The sequence below is a fragment of the Canis lupus genome, chromosome 30 (assembly GCF_011100685.1).
Source record: "Canis lupus familiaris isolate Mischka breed German Shepherd chromosome 30, alternate assembly UU_Cfam_GSD_1.0, whole genome shotgun sequence".
Classification (NCBI taxonomy): domain Eukaryota; kingdom Metazoa; phylum Chordata; class Mammalia; order Carnivora; family Canidae; genus Canis; species Canis lupus.
The window spans coordinates 31,095,188-31,116,524 of NC_049251.1; the positions used below are offsets into that span (position 1 = coordinate 31,095,188).

General features: G+C 43.4%; 1 protein-coding gene and 2 long non-coding RNA genes across 3 annotated transcripts in view; 2 read left to right on the forward strand and 1 right to left on the reverse strand.

Moving 5' to 3' along the window:
* The first annotated feature begins 1,227 nt into the window (after nucleotides 1-1,227).
* LOC119866838 lies at nucleotides 1,228-7,999 on the forward strand. Its single transcript, XR_005381375.1, has 3 exons — nucleotides 1,228-1,355; nucleotides 4,859-4,984; nucleotides 7,755-7,999. It is a non-coding gene; the product is annotated as an uncharacterized LOC119866838 (long non-coding RNA).
* Nucleotides 4,865-7,188, reverse strand: LOC119866837. Its single transcript, XR_005381374.1, has 3 exons — nucleotides 7,069-7,188; nucleotides 5,623-5,734; nucleotides 4,865-5,120 (listed from the first exon to the last, which is right to left on the reverse strand). It is a non-coding gene; the product is annotated as an uncharacterized LOC119866837 (long non-coding RNA).
* Nucleotides 8,000-15,034: 7,035 nt separating the features above from the next.
* MAP2K1 (mitogen-activated protein kinase kinase 1) overlaps nucleotides 15,035-21,337 on the forward strand; it is a 77,293-nt gene continuing 70,990 nt past the window's right edge. The window contains exon 1 of the mRNA NM_001048094.2: nucleotides 15,035-15,169. Coding sequence (NP_001041559.2) covers nucleotides 15,090-15,169 — 80 coding nt within the window. The 5' untranslated portion in view covers nucleotides 15,035-15,089. The remainder of the gene's footprint in view (nucleotides 15,170-21,337) is intronic.

The window sequence follows — 21,337 nt, forward strand, 5'->3', positions numbered from 1 at the left end:
GATACAGATGTTCCTAGCAGCTGTATCTGGAATAGCCAAAAAAACTTAAAACAACACAAATGTCCATCAAAAGGTTGAATAGAGGGCACCTGAGTGGCTTATTGGTTGAGCATCTGCCTTTGGCTCAGGTTGTGATCCTGGGGTCCTGGGATGGAGTTCCACATCAGGCTTCCTGCAGGGAGCCTGCTTCTCCCTCTGCCTGTGTCTCTGCCTCTCTCTCTGTTTCTCAAATAAATAAATAAAATCTAAAAAATAAATAATAAAAATAAAAAAGGAAGGAAAACAAATTGTGGTATATCCATTAAATGGCACAATACTTAGCCATCAATAAACTACTGATACACATGACAACTTGAGTGAACCTCAGCAATTATGACGAGTGAAAGAAGCCAGATGTACAATTTATTTTTTTTTAATTTTTTTTAAAATTTTTATTTATTTATGATAGTCACAGAGAGAGAGAGAGAGGCAGAGACACAGGCAGAGGGAGAAGCAGGCTCCATGCACCGGGAGCCCGACGTGGGACTCGATCCCGGGTCTCCAGGATCGCACCCTGGGCCAAAGGCAGGCGCGAAACCGCTGCGCCACCCAGGGATCCCCAGATGTACAATTTATATAAAATTCTGGAAAATGCAAACTATACTAGGGCAATGGGCAGACGAGGAAAGAGTCCTAAAGGGGCAAAGGCAACTACGAGGGGATGATGGGTATGTTCATTTATCTTGATTGTACTGATTGCTTCTCCACATTCGACAAAAGTGTTCAAATTTTATACTTTTTTTTTAAAGATTTATTTATTTGAGATACAGAGAGCACGCATGAATGAGGGAGGGCAAAGGGAGAGGCAGAAAGAAAGAAGCAGACTCTCCCTGCTGAGCGTGAAGTCCCACATGGGGCTCCATCTCAGGACCCTGAGATCATGATCTGAGCAAAAACCAAGAGTTGGATGCTTAAGCAACTGAACCACCCAGGCATCCCCAAATTTTATACTTTCAATGTGTGCCATGTGTCTTATGTGATAATGTCCCAATAGATCTGTAAAAAGGATTCAAAGTATAAGAGATGTTCTTAAAATATAGAAGAAAATACTCTCAATAGTATTTAAACTGATTTCATTATACTCACTGACTTCCCAGTTTACGAGGGTATATAGCACTGCATTCCTCTCACTTTACAGGAATTGAATGAGCAACTGCTTTTTTCTCACTTTTAATTTTTTTCCATGAAAAAACAAGCAGAAAAAATGAATAGAAGAAGTCCAACAATTGTTTGGGGGCAGAATTAAAAGAGCCACGTGAATTAGCTGATTATTTAATTTTATAACTGTTCTCTCCAATGGTCTTCAACCCTTCAAGGTGAGAATGCTTCTTTTTTGTTTACATTGCAAACTGGTTAAATGGCTTGAAATAAAACAAAATAATTTCATGTGGAAAGAACCCAGACAGTTTTTATTGCCGACAAGGGCTGAAAAGTCACGACAAGAAATTTTGAGTAGAAGCCTAGGCATATTTTTTCTATAAGAGGGCACCACAGCACATTACAGATGGAGTTTTTTAGAACTTGGTAAGGATTTTTCCTTCTCTAAAATAGTATGATTTAGTAGTTATTTTTGCAAAGACTATAGAAAGACACATGAGGATAGATTCTTTGGTTTCAATGAGCTCTCAGGTAGGTAGCTCAGTGATATGAAAAGAGCCTGGGGCTGTTGAAACAGTAGACATGGATCCTGGCCAATAATTGCTACTGATTTACAGTGTTACCTAAACTTTTCTAGCTACCAGTCTCTCCTATAAAACAGAGATCACACTGGATCATCCTACTTAATCTATGTGCTTCTAGAGATTGTGGACCAGATCTGGTCAGAAAGAAAAGGCAGAGATTTGTTTATTCAACAAATATTTATGGATTGGCTGTATGCCAGGTACAGTTCTCAGAGCCGGTGAAGAGATGGTAAACAGGCAGGTGAATCCCTCTCTTCCATCAGGGAGCCAGGAAATAAGTAAGTAAAAAAAAAAAAAAAAACAAGGAAAATAGTAAAGAAGAAAGTAAAATGGTAATATGACAGAGAATGACTGGAGGGACAGGGTAGTAAGGATGAAAAAGTGACATTTGCTGAGTCTTATGGCAAGAAGTAGGCAAACAAGCAAAGGACTAAGGTAACAATGGCTCTATGCTGAATGAACAGGAAGTCCAAAGGCCCCAAGGTAGGAACCAGCAGGTGTGTTCAGAAGGAAGAAAGGTCACAGTGGCCAGAGTTTAGTGACTAAGGAGGAAAGTAGGATGAGGTGAGGTGTGAAGAGGGCAGAGCTGGAAAGTTCTGATGAGCATTTTGGAGATGGATCCATTGGTGGACTGTAAGCAGTAAACTAACTTTTGTTTGTTTATTTTTTTTAAGATCTCCTAGCAGCTCTATGAAAAATGGACGATCAGGATGTCAGAGGGAAAGTGGAGATCCAGTTAGGATTCTTATAGGTTTGGGAGGTAGAACTTACAGGCAGGCCCACCCCAGTGTTTGTAGGGCCCAGGGCAAGAGAATAAATGGAGGCTCAATACCAAATGATCACCTATGTAAAAGTTACAGGGGAGATCATTAAATAAAATATGTTCCGGGGATCCCTGGGTGGCGCAGCGGTTTGGCGCCTGCCTTTGGCCCAGGGCGCGATCCTGGAGACCGGGGATCGAGTCCCACATCGGGCTCCCGGTGCATGGAGCCTTCTTCTCCCTCTGCCTGTGTCTCTGCCTCTCTCTCTCAATCTGTGACTATCATAAATAAATAAATTTAAAAAAATGTTCTATCCTCCTATCTTGAAAGATATACTTTCATAACAAGGTGGAGGGCAGCCCCGGTGGCACAGCGGTTTAGCGCCGCCTGCAGCCTGGGGTGTGATCCTGGAGACCTGGGATCGAGTCCCACGTCGGGCTCCCTGCATGGAGCCTGCTTCTCCCTCTGCCTGTGTCTCTGCCTCTCTCTCGCTCTCTCTGAATGTATAAATAAATAAATCTTAAAAAAAAAAAAAACCAAGGTGGAAGTCCATGTTGGGATTTGGGATTTAGATTTCCCAGATTCTTGGAATGTCATAATGAAATAGGGGGAGAGCTAGCTGCTGGCCTTCCTTTGTCTGTCTGCTCCCGCTTCTCTTTCCACTTCTAGTTGCACCCCACCCTTCAAAGACTTTTAATCAGAGGATCAGTGGTTGAGCGTCTGCCTTTGGCTCAGGTCAAGATCCCAGGGTTCTGGGATCAAGTCTTTCATTGGGCTCCCCGCAGGGAGCCTGCTTCTCCCTCTGCCTCTGTCTCTGCCTCTCTCTGTGTGTCTCTCATGAATATATAAAATCTAAAAAAAAAAAAAAGAGAAAAAAAAAGACTTTCACTCAGAGGTACAAGGACATCTAGCCCACCAGCCAAACTCTGTCTATACCTTCTTCAAATAGATTCTTGGCCACCCCTTGGGCCTAGGGGAGTCTATGCCTGGGTGCAGTGTACCACCCTGTTCTTAGGAGGATGGGTAGAGGAGAGGCCCCTGCAGGCTCTGGGAGCAAGTTCTGTACTGTTTGGACATGGAATTCTGGAGTCTTGGGTGACTAAAGAATGGTCTAGAAAGTGGGGGGGGGGGCACAGGCCCTATGTAGGCATGATCCCTTGGCCCTGTGGACTCCTCACAACGTGGGAAAGGGTGTGGCCAGACAAGGGCCAGAGTGGAGCCTGTCACACTAGTTTTGTGACAGTTTGGATGTGGGTGGTGCTGGAAAGAAAGGAATCAAGATGGTTACAGGGGGATAAGGGATTGGAATCAAGCGCTTCAGTTTAAATGTTTTGAGTCTGAGGGGCACCTAGGTGGCTCAGTTGATTGAGCACCCAACTCTTGATTTCAGCTCAGATCCTGATCTCAGGGTTGTGAGTTTGAGCCCTGTACTGGGCTCTGCACTGGGCATCAAGTCTGCTAAGATTTTTCTCTCTCTCCCTCTCCCTTTACCCCTCCCCTCCATGCTCTCTCTTTCTCTCTCAAAATAAATAAATCTTTAAAAAAATGTTTTGAGTTTGAGATGTGCATTGATACATCCATGTAGAAGTTCCAAGGGGACTGTGTCTAAAATGCAGGGGGAGAGGTCTAGAGTAACAGTAATAAAATCAGGAGCTCATCAACCTATAGGTGATAGAGCTCACCTAAGCAGGGAGTGCAGACAAGAAATGTACTGTGTCTGTGGCACTATCAACTAATAAATGCTCACCAACAAAATCTGGAAATCCTGAAAAACATAAAATAACAAATAAAATAGTCAAATCTATACTTTTACCTCCAAAAACAAACACTGTTAATATTTTGAGATTATATCCTTTGTCTTCTCTCTTTCAATCTCTGTCACAGATGATTATATACGTATTTTAATAATAAAGTGGTGCTCATTAACATACTCGTATACTTTATTCACTTAGTATTTTCAGAATACTTTCCTATGCCATGACTAGTACTTTTTTAAAGAGAAGTTTTTTTTTTTTAATAATTTGTTTGTTTGAGAGAGAGAGAGAGGATGAGTACACAAGGAGATGGAGGGGCAGATGGAGAGGGAGAGGAAGAGAATCTCAAACAGATTTCCTGCTGAGTGTTGAGCCCAGTGCACTGCTCCATATGGATCTTGATGCAGGACTTGTCATGCAGCTTAACTTCAGGACCCTGAGATCATGACCTGAGCTGAAACTAAAAGTCAGATGCTTAACCGAATGAGCCACCCAGGGACACCGTAAAGAGAGATTTTTAAACTAAAATGAATTTCATCATGAAGATACATCATAAAATCTTCTAGTTTTGCACATTAATTTTTAAGATAATACAATTTTATTTTTTACTTTTTTAACACAGAGAAATACAAAGAAGGAAAGCAAAACTTGTCCATAAGTTTCTCACCTAGGAAATACAAGGTTGATGTTTCTGAAGAAAATAAAGTAGTACATTTACATGGACAGAAAACTCAAGCAGTACAAAAAGGTACACAATAAAAAGTGAAAGTTTTTCTTCCCATTCAGCAAGTCTTTCTAAAGGCAATTATTATTGAGGCAATTACTATTGAGGCTGGCTTAGTTGGTAGGGCATATGACTCTTGATCTTGAGGTCGCAGAGATTACTTAAAAATAAAATCATAAAGAAAATAATAAATAAAGGTAATCACTATTAACAAATTCTTATCATTTCTTCCAAGAAAAAAATTGAATTTAATAAAAGAGCAAGCAAGTTGAATATAAAAGAATAATTAATTTCTGTTTATATCTTGTTATTATGAGTAATGGTGAAACAAACATCCCTTTGTATATAAATCTTTGTGCACATCTCTATTTATTTCCCTAAATTAAATTCTTGAATTTAGACTGTATGCATTATGGACTTTACATGAAATTTCTTTTCTTTTTTTAACAGTTATAAGCTGAGTTTGAATGGTATCTAGATTTGTCATTTTCTAACCTTAGCCTCAAATTCACAGAACCCCAAAAAAGTATGGATCTGTCCAAATATTGAACTTATGCTAAGTAGGATTTGACACCATTTGAAATTGAAGATAAATATCAAAATTAGAGAAAAAGATATTAGATAAAGGAAAAATAATCATATGTCGTCATTTATGGCATTACCAAGATCTTTAATGTCTTTGTAATTGGAGATACTTGAAAATATCACAGCCAGGGCCACTTGTGATTCTCTATCTCAGAGTTGTGGGTTCAAGTCTCACATTGGGTATGGAGCCTACAAAAGAAAGAAAGAAAATATCACAGCCAAACAAACTTACCTGATGACTATTAAACAAAGCTAATTTGGGGGCACCTGGCTCTCGGAGGATAGAGCATGTACTTCTGATCTCAAAATCTTGAGTTCAAGCTCCACATTGGGCAAAGAGCTTACTTTACTTAAACGACAACAATAACTAATTTTACCTATTAGCTATTTGGCTAGATACCAAGACTTTTAAAAGATTGTTGAACTGGGGGATCATTAGACTTGTCCCTGTTCTACTCTGAACTAGCTATAGGACCTTGAAGTATACCACTGAACGCTCTGAGGCGTGTTCCCATTTATAAAAGGGAAAAAATGGGGGTGCTTGGATACCATGACTTTTATGGTCCAGCTAACATTCTAATATGAGCCCCCATTCTCTATATCAGATGCCAGTCTAGGATCTAGTTAATAAAGCTCTATCTATTCAGAGAAAGCATACACAGGAGCAAGGATAAACAGCCATTTGGTTTAGTAGTAATTATAATGACACTATAATGCTATCGTTATAATAACAATAACACTACTTTTATATTATGAAGCTATACAATTAAAACAATCTGGCACATTGCAGAGATTCCTTGCTCCTTGGGAATATATACAACGGCAAAATACATTGCTGTATCAATAATTATAGCTTAAAATATCATAAAACATATGTAACCCCAGGACTACATGTCATGCACAGTTCATTGTTGAAGATGAAACTCTTTTCAGGCAAATTCTCAGCTATCTGTGACCTGCCCTGGCCTTTGAGACAGTGTGAATTATAAAAAGATTGCCAGTCAGGTTAGGATGGTTTTGCCTGTGGAAGCCCTATATCCTCTTATCACAGCTCCCAGATCACTGTAGATCAAATGGTCACTCTCATTTTAATTTCCGGGTTGTAATTTTTGCAAAGCACTTGGTAGGAAAAAGTGATGCAGGGTTTCCTATTGAATAGAAGAAAGCATGAGGAAAAAAAAGGCCAATGACAACAAGCATTCAAATGAATGTCCCAAGAAAGAGATTTGTTTAATCTTAGACCAGGTTTGAGAAAAAGAATATCCGGGATCCTGGGTTGTGATTCCAAAGGAAGTCAAGACTTCCTTTCCACAGCTGCCCTGTAGGAAGCTGGTATGTCCCGAGTATATCTTCTTTCACTCTGCTACCCAAGGGTGAAAAGCAAAGTAGCACATCTCTGAGATGCCAAGTCAGGGTGAGGTCCCTACCCCATTCCCCTCCAAAAAAAGGTGCCGGCCGGATCTGACATCCTGTCTGGTTGAAGCCACATCCTTAGAGAGCAATTACATTGCGTCATTCCTCACCTTGCTGAGGCCTCTTTTCCTTTAAATGGAGGGCAAGTGACCATTAAAAGTGGTTCCCAAAATAACCCAGTGGTCTCATTGCATCCGGAATGTCCGACATCCAGAATTGAGGAAGCGGATGTATCTCCCTTGAAGGGGGAGGGTCGGGTAGCGTTACCCTGTTACCCTTCACACTGTGACCCTTCGCTGCATTACTCAGTAGGAACAGCTGCCAAACTCAGAGCAGCTTAGAAGACAATGGATTATATTTCTTAGTTATTTCTTTAAACCGTTTAAAAATTAGCCCAACCCTGAACAAATGAATTACAGGCAAACAGAGTTAATGTTAGTAAAATTAGCGTTTAACAAAGAATCAGAAGGGCAGCTGGGTGGCTCAGTCTGTTAAGTGTCTACCTTCAGCTCAGGTTGTGATCCCAGGGTCCTGGGATGGAGCCCACCTCAGGCTCCCTCAGCTCAGTGGGGAGCTTGCTTCTCCTTCTCCCTCTGCTACTCCCCCAGCTAGTGCTCTCTCTCTCTCAAATACATACATAAATAATCTTTTTTAAAAAGGATCAGAGTTCACTTAAGACTAAAGAATAGAAAACTGTTGTATTAGAATGAGAAAAAAGTGGAAGATCGAATTTTTTCATGTATTCTATATTCTATTTGCAAAGCCTTGGCATTAATTGTTTTTTCTTTTCTTTCAGAGAGAGAGAGAGAAAGAACGAGAGAGAAAGAGAGGGAGAGCGAGAGAGTGCACTTGTGCCTGAGCCAGGGTAGGAGCCAAGGGAGAGGAGAGAGAGAACTCCAAGCTGACTACCCATGGAGCACAGAGCCCAATGCAGGGTCCCATCGCAGAACGCTGGGATCATGACCTGAGCCCAAATCAAGAGTTGGACACTTAGCTGAGCCACCCAGGTGCCCCAAATACCTTGGCATTTCTTACTTTGAATCTCCCAATTGAATTTTTCATTATAAGAGGATAAAAGAGCTTCATTTGTAAGGAACAAATATAGACTTGCCTCTAAAATAAATCTCATAAATTGATAAAGTTCATTGATCCTATAATAGTAACCACATGTGAGTATAGCTAAGATAAATACGAGACTCCATAATGTAAACAGCAGTTATCATTTAGTAGTATATCATGAATGGCTTTTAATTTCCTTTGTATTATTTTCTAGCTTCCCCCCATATAATACACTGGAATTAGTTATATAATTTTTTAAAAACCCACAAAATTTGAAACAAGAAACACAAGATGCTCAGAAGATGTGATATTTTAATGCGATGAAAGGCTTTATTACTTTTTCAATCTAAAAAGCAAAGCAAAACAAAACAAAACACATTTTGGTCAGTCTGACCTATTTTCTGAGAAAAAATGTTTTACTGTGATTTCTTTTTTTTAATCCAGCTTTCTTGAGATACAACTGATAGGTAACATTGTGTTAGTTTGAGGTGTACAGGTGCTGATTTGATACACTTAGGTATTGCAAAAGGATTACCACTGTGGCATTAGCTAACACTTTCATTCTGTCACATAATTACCATTTCTTCTTTGTTATGAGGATATTTAAGATTTCCTCCCTTAGCAACATTCAAGCATATAATATAGTATTTCTAGCTATAACCACCATGCGGTATATTACATCCCTGAAATTTGTTAATTTTATAACTGGTAGTTTGTACCCTTTGACCAATTTCTCGGTATTTCCTCCTCATCCTCGGCTCTAGTAATCACTACTTTACTCTCTGTTGCTTTGAGTTTAGTTTTTCTAGATTCTACCTAAGAGGTATCACACAGCACTTGTCTTTCTCTGTCTGACTTATGTCACTTAGCACGACGTCCTCATGGTTCATCCTTATTGTTGTAAATGTCAGCATTTCTTTTTTCTTGTGGCTAAATAATAGTCCACTGTGTATATATACCACATCTTCTTTAACCATTCATCAATTGAGAAACACTTAGATTGTTCCCATATCTTGGTTATTGTGAATAATACTGCAATGAACCTGGGAGCATAGATGTCTCCTTGAAATCCTGATCTCAATTCCTTTGGATAGATACCCAGAAGTGGGATTGCTGGGTCATATGGTAGTTTTATTTTTATTTTTATTTAATTAATTTATCTAATTTTGAGGAACATTCATACTGTTTTCCATACTTGGCTGTGTGAATTTGCATTCCCTCCAACTGTACACAAGGGTTCCCTTTTCTCTACACCCTGTCAATGCTTGTTATCACTTGTCTTTTTGATGATAGCCATTCTAACAATATCTCATTGTAGTTTTGTTTTGCATTTCCCTGATGATTAGTAATGTTGAGTGAATTTCTGTTTCTTTTCTCTCGTAATTGTTTTATTGAAGGGTAACATACATCCGGAAAAGTATATAAATCATAAATGGAATACGCTAGGAGAAACTACACCCACATCAAGAAAGCAAATGTTACTAGCACCCAAAAAAGCCTCCTTTAACTCACCTGCCTGTTGCTCAGCTCCTCAAGGACACCCACTATCCCAATTCCTAACACCATAAATTAGGTTTGCCCATTTTGCACCATATACATTTAATATATATTAGTATTACTTTTTTGTGTCTTTGTGTTTGGCTTCTACTCAACAGGATGTTTGTGAGACTCATTCATACTGTTGCAAGTAGTCGTAGTCTATTTTCACAAAACTATAGAATATTTCATTGTCGGAATTTACCACAATTTATCCATTTCCGGCTGAGGGACATTTGGGTTGTTTCCTTAATAACTATTACAGATAGGGCAGCCTGGGTGGCTTAGGAGTTTAGTGCTGCCTTCAGCCCAGGGTGTGATCCTGGAGTCCCGGGATTCACTCCCGCATCGGGCTCCCTGCCTGGAGCCTGCTTCTCCCTCTGCCTGTGTCTCTGCCTCTCTCTCTGTGTGTGTCTCTCATGAATAAATAAATAAAATCTTAAAAAATCAACTATTACAGATAGTGTTACTATGAACATTCTTGTACATATTTTCTGATGAACATATATATTGATTTCTCTAAGTATATGCCTGAGAGTAGAATCTCTGAGTCATGCAGTAGAAGTTCAACCTTAGTAGATATGCCCAAACAATTTTTCCAACTGGTTTCATACATTATTACTTTCACTATTGGGGTGAGAGTCCTCTCCTAGTTGCTCTACATCTTAACAACATTTGATAATACTTATCTTTTTTCAATTTAGCCAGAATAGTGGGTGTAGTATCTTAGTATTTTAAAAATTCTGGTAAAATAGACATAACATTTTTACCTTTAAAAATTTTTTTTAAAAGATTTTATTTATTTACTCATGACACAGAGAGAGAGGGACAGAGACAGAGACAGAGACAGAGAGACAGAGACACAGGCAGAGGGAGAAGCAGACTCCATGCAGGGAACCCAACATGGGACTCGATTCCAGGTCCCCAGGATCACACCCTGGGCTGAAGGCAGCGCTAAACCGCTGAGCCACCCAGGTTGCCCCATTTTTACCTTTAAAAATTATTTATTTATTTATTTATTTATTTATTTATTTATTTATTTATTTATTTATGATAGTCACACACAGAGAGAGAGAGAGGCAGAGACACAGGCAGAGGGAGAAGCAGGCTCCATGCACCGGGAGCCCAACGTGGGACTCGATCCCGGGTCTCCAGGATCGCACCCTGGGCCAAAGGCAGGCGCTAAACCGCTGCGCCACCCAGGGATCCCCCAAAATATTTATTTTTTAAGAACATTTTATTTATTTATTTGAGAGAGAGAGAGAGTGAGAGCGAGCTCAAGCTGGGGAGAGAGGCAGAGGGAGAGGGAGGAAGAGAAGCAGAAGCCTCATAGAGCAAGAAGCCTGATGTGGGGCTCCATCCCAGGACCTTGGGATCATGATTTGAGCCAAGGGCAGAAGCTTAACTGACTCAACCACTCAAGCACCTATAAATAAATAAATAAAATCTTAAAAAAAAAAATCTTTGCCTAGGGGCACCTGGCTGGATTAGTCGTTAGAGCATGTGACTCTTGATCTCAAGGTTATGAGTTCAAATCCTGGGTTGGCTGTAGAGCTTACTTAAAACCAAAAAAAAAAAACAAAACAAAAAAAACAAATAAACCCAAGCCAACCAAACAGTGCCCCCCAAACCCCCCCCAACCTTGTCTACCCCAATGTAATGAAGAGATCTCCAGCATTTTCTTCTAAAAGCTTTATTTAGTTCTTTTTTTTCTTTAAAAAATATTTATTTATTCATGAGAGACACAGAGAAAGAGACAGAGAGAGGCAGAGACATAGGCAGAAGATAGAAGCAGGCTCCCCACAAGAAGCCTGATGAGGGACTCAATCCCAGACCCTGGGATCATGCCCCCAGCTGAAGGCAGACACTCAACTGCTGAGCCACCCAGGCATCCCTAAAAGATTAATTTAGTTCTATAATCCATCCAGAGTTGATTTGCTATGGATGGTGTGATATAGGGATGAATGAAGACTTACTTTTTTTCATGTGGAGATTCAATTGGCCCAGCACCATTTATGTAAAAGATCATCCTTTCCCTCACTGCAATGTATTATCATCCTTTTCAAAAATCAGGTGATTACATATGGGTTTGTTCCCAAATTCTTTATTTTACTCTATTGGGCTACTTGTCTATCCTTAGGCTAGTGCCATACTTTCTTAAATACTCAATCTTAGGTGGATCTCGGTATCTGGGAGCATAGATCTTCCAGCTTTGTTCTTCAAGACTGTCTTGGCTATTCTTGGCTCTTCTCCTGGAATTTCTTTGTTGATGTTGTTGCTTTAATAACAGCTTTATTGAGAAACAATACATATATACCATATAATTCACTCATGTAAAGTGTATATATAATTCAATTTTTTAAAAAAGCTTCTTTTTTAAAAAAGAGTTTATTTATTTATTCATAAGAGACACAAAGAGAGAGCCAGAGACACAGGCAGAGGGAGAAGCAGGCTCCCTATGGGGAGCCCAATGTGGGACTCAATCCCAGGACCCTGGGGATCACAACCTGAGCCAAAGGCAGATGCTCAATCACTGAGCCACTCAGGTGCCCCAATTTAATGGTTTAAATAAATTCACAGAAATGTGCAACCATTACCAAAGTCAGTTTTAGGATATGTTGATTACCTCAGAAGGAAACCTTATGCCCTTTAGCTATCATTCTACTTACCATCCCTAGTTCATCTGCTTTACCAAGCCCTAAACAACCATTAACCTCTCTGTCTTTATAGACTTGCCTATTCTGGGCATTTCATATAAATGAGATCATACAATATGTGATATTTTGTGACTGACTCTTTTCACTTGGCATCATATTTTTAAAGTCATTCGTGCCTGCATGTAGCGTGGATCAGCACTTCATTCCTCTTCATGGCTGAGTAATATTCCATCGTACGGCTATGTCACATTTTGTTTATCTGCTCTTGAGTTGATAGAAATTTGGGTTGCTTCCCCCTTCGGCCATTGTGAATAATGCTTCCACAAACATCTGTGTATAGGTTTTTGTATGGATATACGTTTTTTATTTCTCTTGAATATATAGTCAGGGGTAGAATTTCTGGGTCATATGGTAACTATACTTAACCGGGGGAACTGCCAGACTGTTTCCCAAAGTGTCTGCTCTGGGTTACATTCCCATATCAATGTTAAAATTTTTAAAAAATGTTTTTAATTGAGTAAGTTACTTGCATAAGATTCAAACAGTACCAAGGGCTACAAAATGAAAAGGAAAACCTTACTCTCTTTATATATTACAAACAGCTGGGTGGCTGACTTTGTTCTGCACACTCAATACCTTTAGGACTGAATAGGAAGGGTGAAGGGGAAGAGAAGGACTGAATCTATATCTATATATGTATGTATGTAAGAGAGGGGCAGAGGGAGAGGCAGAGGGAGAGGGAGAGAGAATATCAAGCGGGCTCCAGGCCTAGTGTGGAACCTTGATGCCCTTGATCCCGTAACTCCACCACCACGAGATCATGAGCTGAGCCCAAATCAAGAGTCTTATGCTTGGGGATCGCTGGGTGGCTCAGTGGTTTAGCACCTGCCTTTTGCCCAGGGTGTGACCCTGGAGACCCAGGATGGAGTCCCACATCCGGCTCCCTGCATGGAGCCTGCTTCTCCCTCTGCCTCTCTCTGCGTCTCTCATGATTAAATAAATAAAATCTTAAAAAAAAAAAAAAGTCTCATGCTTAATAGAGCCACTCAGGCACCCCTGAATCTACATTTAAAAATAATAGAGAAAAAATAAAAAAAAATAAAAATAATAGGTATGAATAAATAAAATTAAAAAAATAAAATAATAGGTATGGTGCTTCCTATACTTTAGTAAGCTCTTTATTTACATCTTATTTCTTCACGTTTCATATACCCGGAATCATTGGTTTAAAGGTCTTTTTTTTTTTTAAAGGAATGTTTCAAGATTTCATTTTTTTTATTTTTTACTTTTTTTATTTTTATTTTTTTATTTTTTATTTTTTATTTTTTATTTTTTTTTGTAGGGCTCCCTATTTTTTTATTTTTTACTTTTTTTTTAGGTTTCAAGATTTTATTTTATTTTATTTTTTTGGTTTCAAGATTTTAAAAAATACCATCAATCTGCTCTCAAAAAAGGTTGCCCCAGTTACAATCTCATGGGTACTGAGTGCCCATCTCCCTGTACCCTCATCAGTAGATCAACAAAGTGCATTACAATTTTGCATAAATCGAGGTATCTATCCATTTGCCAGTTTGTTAGGCGCGACAAGTTTTCTATCCCCCTCCCCCCCCACGCTCCCTCTCCTCTAGAAATGAGGCCTTTTTCCTTATTCGTCTGATTATTGCATGTCCTTCATCACGACCCGGCCCCAGCAGGACGCTGCGGTCCCCGCAGAGGGGGCCCCGGCGGCACCGGACCTTCCCCTCGGCTCCGGGAACCAGGATGTACGGCTCCTTTCCCCGCGGAGGAGGAGGAGGAGGAGGAGGAAGAGGAGGAGGAGGAGGAGGAGGAGGAGGAGGAGGAGGAGGAGGAGGAGGAGGAGGAGGAGGAGGAGGAGGAGGAGGAGGAGGAGGAGGAGGAGGAGGAGGAGGAGGAGGAGGAGGAGGAGGAGGAGGAGGAGGAGGAGGAGGAGGAGGAGGAGGAGGAGGAGGAGGAGGAGGAGGAGGAGGAGGAGGAGGAGGAGGAGGAGGAGGAGGAGGAGGAGGAGGAGGAGGAGGAGGAGGAGGAGGAGGAGGAGGAGGAGGAGGAGGAGGAGGAGGAGGAGGAGGAGGAGGAGGAGGAGGAGGAGGAGGAGGAGGAGGAGGAGGAGGAGGAGGAGGAGGAGGAGGAGGAGGAGGAGGAGGAGGAGGAGGAGGAGGAGGAGGAGGAGGAGGAGGAGGAGGAGGAGGAGGAGGAGGAGGAGGAGGGACCGGGGAGGGGGGGCGGGGGGGCGGGGCGACCACCTGAGCGCCGCGCGGCAGCAGAGGGCGCCGTGGAGCCCCGCCCCCCCGTCAGCGCGCCGCGCCCCCGTGACGTATTTCCGCGTCATCTGCCGCCGAGGCGTGCTCCCATTGGCTGTCGGCGAGGCGACGGGGGCGGGGCCGAGTGGGCGTGTGTGGAAGGCGCCGCGGCCCCGCCGGAGGGGCGAGGCCTCCCTGCTCCCCGCCCCTCCTCCGCCCTCCGCTCCCTCCCTGGGACGGCTGCGCCGAGCGAGCGGCTGGCGGCGCGGCGCCGGCGACGGCTGTACTTTCCGGGCTGCGGCTGTGCGGGGCGAGCCTGAGGGACCGGTGGACTGGGGGGCGGACGGAGGGAAGCCGGGCTGCGGGCTGCGAGCTGCGCCGGCGGGGGGAGCCCGTGGGTCCCCGCGCGCCGACCGAGCCCCCCCGCGAGTGGGGCGGGGGTCCCCCGGGACCGCCGGCGGCTCCTCGGCCCTGACGCCCCCCCCCCCCCCCCCGCGAAGGCAGCCCCGGGCCCTCGGCCCCTGCTCGGCCCTGCGCGGCGGGCGTGGGGCGGCGCGGACGGAGGAAGCGAGACACGGGCCGCTCTCCGCTCGGAGCCGGACGCGCCTTCCCGCGTCCAAAATGCCCAAGAAGAAGCCGACGCCCATCCAGCTGAACCCGGCCCCCGACGGCTCGGCGGTGAACGGGACCAGCTCGGCGGAGTAAGTGCGGCGCGGGCGGCGGGGCCGAGGCGGGGGTGCGCGGCGCGCGGGGCTCCGCTCGGGCTCGTCACGCACGAGTCGGGCCGGCAGGGGCGAGGGACTCCCGGCCGCCGAGGTGTCGGTGACTAAGCACGGATCGTGCTCCGGATTCAGACCAGTCGGCGGACCCAGCGAGTCCCCATGTAACCGCCCCCCGACCCTTGCAGTCATCCTTGGCCACTGGCCATTCACTTTCTTCCCGCCCAGGATGAAACCGGGTTCACCTCCCCCCGCCCCCGCCCCCCGCCCCCCGCCCTCCCCGGCTGTTTTCTCCAGCTCGTCTCGGGGAGCCCGGCCTGTGAAGCGGAGAAGGGAGGCAAGCGTCCTGCAAAGAATGGAGGCCGGCCCGAAGTACGGAGTGTGGAGTTGGGACCAGCAAACAGCGTCCGCACCTTTGTGCTGGACACCTGTGGGCCAGGAGCGCCCCTGTTGCGGCCACCGGCGGGCTGGCTGGGGCTGGCGGGGGCGTGTGTGCACCTGGAGCCCCTCGGCCCTTCCCTTGCCGACGTCGGGGCGGGGGGGGGGCTCCAGGTCCTTGGCCTTCTTCCTGGAAAACTGTGTTGTCTCTAAGGGAGCCGCTTTCCCCTTTCTCTGTTGGACTCTTCATTCATTAACAAATCGCTCCTCACCAGCGACTCTCCTGGCTCTCCGTACTTGTATCAGGAGCCTTTAAACTCCTGACCTAATACACTGAACACCCCATAGCTGTGAAAACCACACGCGCAGGGTGCTCCATCTCTGCAGCTTCCAGTGTTGCTCGCAAACCAGCACTTTCTCTCATTAAACGGGCGACGAGGCTGTTTCCTAGGGAGGGTGTTTCTGAGCTCCCAGAACTCGGTTAGCATCTGGAGTAAGGGACAAGACTGTGAGGGAGAGAGACCCGGCTACCTGGAGAAGTAACCAGGAAATTTTTTTTTTTTTTGAGATTTTATTTATTTATTCGTGAGAGACAGAGACACAGAGAGAGGCAGAGACCCAGGCAGAGGGAGAAGCAGGCTCCATGCAGGGAGCCAGACGTGGGACTTGATCCCAGGACCCCAGGATCATGCCCTGGGCCAAAGGCAGGCGCTAAACCACTGAGCCACCCAGAGATCCCTGAAAGATTTGGTTCTTTTTTTTTTTTTTTTTTTTTTAATTTTTATTTATTTACTTATTGATAGTCACAGAGAGAGAGAGAGAGAGAGAGAGGCAGAGACACAGGCAGAGGGAGAAGCAGGCTCCATGCATCGGGAGCCTGATATGGGATTCGATCCCGGGTCTCCAGGATCGTGCCCTGGGCCAAAGGCAGGCGCCAAACCGCTGCGCCACCCAGGGATCCCAAGATTTGGTTCTTAATCTTTATCTGCACACTTGGAGATGTAGGGAAGCTAGCTGATGAAACAAATGGAGTAGGTCTGAACCTTCTGCTCTTTGGTGATTTCTATCATCTTCCTTTCTCTTTAGATTTTAATAGCCTGGGGACCTGCTGGCTTGGTGACTCTGTCCATCCCTCTAATGATCACAAAGCCAGTGGTGGACCTGTGATGTGAACTCAGCTAGGTACCTCAAACCTGCTCCCAGCAAACGCCCTTCAATACTATAGTGTTTGTTTTGCACGGTATTGACTTGTACAGGTCAGATTCTGCGCAGTTCAGACTTTGCAGAATTTTACCCCTTGGAAACAAACTGATCCCCCCAGCACAGGGCAGAACATGTTTTGACCACAGTGGCTTTTTGAATGTTGTGGCCTGACCGTCCTGGTCCTATTTGATTTGGAGTTAGGTACTGGGTGGAAGTACCTGTGGTCATTCTCTTGTTAATTGTGGCATTACAGCTGTATTCTTGCAAATGGGAGGAATCTTGTTAAAAAAAAAAAATGAGGAAGAAAAGAATAAACTACTCTGGAGTTGGTGGCAGAAAAATTTGGTGGCACTGGGAGATTCTCCACAGTGCTTAAGAAGTTGGACTCTGGAGTCAGGCTAAGTTTGAAGCCTGGTTCTGTTACTTTGTGGTTTTGTGACCTGGGATGTCTCTCTCTAAGGCTTAGATTTAGTTTTCTCGTCCGCAAAAATGGAGCTAATGATAGAACCTATGTAGGGTAGTCTTGAAGGTTAATTGAGCTAATACGTAGTAAATCTCCATAAATGTTAGCTTCTGGTGCCTTTGTTACTGGATAAATGTTTAGAAAACTGAAGGAAAGTGGAAGGTAATTTCCATTCGTGGTGGTGGGTATGTCTGTGAAGTTGCCTTTGCTTCTGGATAAGCGACTCCCTGCAGTCCCTTCGTTTTTTGTGCCATCTGCATCTACCTCCATGACTCATTACTGTGTTACAATGGGAGGCATCTTTGTGTAGGCTGCTTGAGACAAACATGGACTGTTCCCCTACATTTCATGGCACTAAAGGGAGGAAAGCTGTACACATCTTCATCTTTCACCTTCGAGAGTATTTCTCAAGCAAGGCTGCTATTCTCTTGATTTCTGTGATTAGACAGGGTACAGTTGTGAACATTGCCTGTCATGTAAACTGAAGAAAAAAGAAAAACCTCCATTGACATTAAGGATCTCTTGGTACTAAATTGGCAAGGTTGCTTCTCTGTGGCTCCTTGGCACTCTGGCTTTTACCTCTTAACTTAGCACTTAATGCATTTGAACGGAGCTGGGTTACATGGGACCTGAAGTTTATACAAGTTGCAGGGGTCCTTGAAGAAGAAGAGTGCAAAAATACCTCTTTTGCAAATTTTGCAAAAACCTATGAGCATACTTCAAGGGTGCTAAGTGTTAGCATGAAATAAATTGGAAAAGAGATCATATCATTCTCCTGTTTAAAATGTTTTCATGGTTCCATTGGATTTAGAATAAAATCCAAACTCCTATTGGGCTATAAGACCCAGAGATATGCCCACCGTGAACCTCCACCCCCATCTCTTTCACCACATTTCCTGCCACCCCTTTCTTCCACTATACCAGTCCTTTTTTACTTCCTCCTTGGAATGGTCTCTACTCCCTCCAGGCCCTTGCACATGCTGTTTCCTTTGCCTAGGATGAATCATCCCTTCCTTTTCCCAAGCTAGGAAGGAAGCAATCATTATCTTTACCTAAATACCATTTTCCCTGAGGTGTTCACAGACCACCTAATTTCTAAAGGAGGTTACTTTCCCATGTCATCTGATTTTCTTTTCTTTTCTTTTCTTTTCTTTTCTTTTCTTTTCTTTTCTTTTCTTTTCTTCTCTTCTCTTCTCTTCTCTTCTCTTCTCTTCTCTTCTCTTTTCTTTCTTTTCTTTTCTTTCTTTCTTTTCTTTTCTTCTCTTTTCTTTCTTTTCTTTCTTTTTTAAGGCAGGGCACTTAAGAGTGCCTGCCTTTTTTTTTTTTTTTTTTTTTTTTTTTTTAAATAGGCCCCACGCCCAATGTGGAGCAAACATATGACCCTGTGATCAAGAGAGTCTCATGCTTCACTGACTGAGCCAGCTAGGTGCCTATCACCTGAATTTTTTTTTTTTTTTTTTTTAATGACACTCATTCACTGTCTATAGTTTCTTACTAGGATATTTTAAATCTCTCTCTTTTCTGTACACCATAAATTGTAAGGTCAGAGCTGCCTTTTTCTGATTCATTGTTTTGTAAGTAGTCTCTGGAATATAGTAGCTGGCACATAGTAAGTGCAAAAATATTTTAGTAAATCAGTGAGTGACTTTCTATTTGCATGATGTATTTAACAAACCTTTTTATACTTTTTCATTTTTTCTTTTCTTTTCCCCCTTTGCTGTCATTTCCTCCTCTCGATTTCCTTTTCTTTCACAGGCACCCACTTTAGGGTATTTAATACATGGTCTTCTAGTTCCACCCATTTGTTGGGTATGTGTACCTTTGGGAGGTGGATGGTGTTCTGTGTGTTTCTGTGCATAGAGTGCTGAATGCGATTGTGCCCTTATTCTGCCTTGAGAAAGGAGATCCTACCATTTGTGGCAACATGAATGAACCTGGAAGACAATTGTACTAAATGAAATAAGCCAGACACAGAAGAAAGAAAATACTACATGATCTCACTTATATGTGGAATCTAAAACAGAGGGGGGATAATAGAAGCAGAGACTAGAGAAGTGATTACCATGGGTGGGGAGGTGGGGGTGTTGGTCAGAGGGTACAGACTTGCAGTTAGCATAAGTCTAGAGATCTAGTGTACAACATGGTGACTATAGTTAATGATATAGTTAATGTATTGAATACTGGACGTTTGCTAAGATTATAGATTTCAGGTGCTCTCATACACACAAAAAAGGTAACTATGTAAGGAAATAGATACCTTTGTTAATCAGCTTGACTGTAGTAATCATTTCCCTACCTGTGTATCAAATCATCATGTTGTGCACCCTAAATATATTCAAATTTTATAAAGATTGCTCTTGTGTTTTTTTTTTTTAAGATTTTATTTATTTATTCATGAGAGACACACAGAGAGAGAGGCAGAGAGAGAGAGAGAGAGAGAGAGAGAGAGGGAGAAGCAGGCTCCATGCAGGGAGCCCAGCATGGGACTCCATCCGGGTCTCCAGGATCACACCCTGGGCTGAAGGCAGTGCTAAACTGCTGAGCCACCCGGGCTGCCTTAAAGATTGCTCTTGTGCTGTAAATATGCCCCAGTTGGGATAGGTTAGGTTATATGGAGGTAACAACCAACCAAAAAAAAAAAAAATCTCAGTTGTTTAACACACTTGGAGGTCAGTGGGAGTCTCTGTTCATTGGATTCCATTAGGGATCAAGGTTCATGGAGGCACCATCTCAAATATGCTCATGTTAGAAGGGTGTCTTGTGAACTGCATTCTGGCTCCTAAAATTTTTGGCCAGAAGCGACACAGGTCACTTTTGCTCCTATTTCATTTGCTGAAGTAAATCACATGGCCATGCTGACCTTCAAAGGAGTGGGAGCGTCTTGGAAGGAGAACTAGGAATATTTAAACAGAATAGTTCCTTTTATTTTTTTAAACTAAATACCATGTTTCCGACCTCTATTCCTGATGCTGCATTATGCTATTCGTTATTTCTCTTGGTTGCAGAGTGGTCATGTGCATGTACCACATTTTATTTATTATCCTATGTCAATTCCCCCAGAATGAGACAACTCTGTTTTCAACTCTTCTTTTGCTACATCAGACAGTGCAGTCATGACCATCTTTGTGCACAGCTCTTTTTGTACCCTTGTGAGAGTTCCCTGTGGGATGTACTCAACTGGGATTGCTTGGGGTACCTTGTGTTTCCTTCCATGATGAGGCACATACTTAATCTTTCTTTGTTTCTGTCTAATCTATAACCCGGCACTCCCTGTCACTCTCTGCCCCTTTATCGTGCCCAGTTTTTCCTCATAGCACTTGCCACTAACAGTGCACTGTGTGTAAGTGTCAATCTGCTGCCCCGCTAATATGTGAGCTCCACGAAGGTGGGGCTTTGGCTTTGTTCCTTGCTCAGTGACTAGAACAGTGTCTGCTCTTCAGTAGACACCTGCTGATGAAATGAAGCATTCCTGCCTTGAAAGAGTACTGTGAAGATTAAACAAGGTACCTCATACAGAAGTGCTTTGAAGGCCATAAGGTGCTGAATAAATGGGAGGGTGTGTTGCTTGGCCTTGGTGGCATCCACATATTATGGCTTTTGAACCGTGTCACTGTAACCCAAAAACACTCAGAATTACCTCATGATTGCATTTGGAGCATAGTTCCTAGCGTCAGCACTTCTGCTAGGTTTGTAAGGGACACCTGTCTCTTAGAATGTGAAGGCCCTTCAGGAAGGGGACAGAAAAGTTAAGACAGTTTGATGTGCTTTTTGAGGGTCTCTCACGGCCTTTCCAGGCTGTGCTCCATGATATCTAGGAGCCCCCCCCCCTTTTTTTTTTAAATTTTATTTATATGTTCACGAGAGAGAGAGGCAGGCAGGCAGACAGAGGCAGAGGGCGAAACAGGCTCCTTGCAGGAGCCAGATGTGGGACTTGATCCTCAGGATCATGACCTGAGCCAAAGGGAGACACTCAATCCAACTGAAGCCCATGTTCCTGGGGAAGAATGCCCCTGCTCTTGTTGCAGCAGGTACAGAAAAGGCAAAAAGATTCCTAAAGATGACTCTGTCCATAGCAAGGAGATGTGTGGGGCCCTTGTTTGAATATA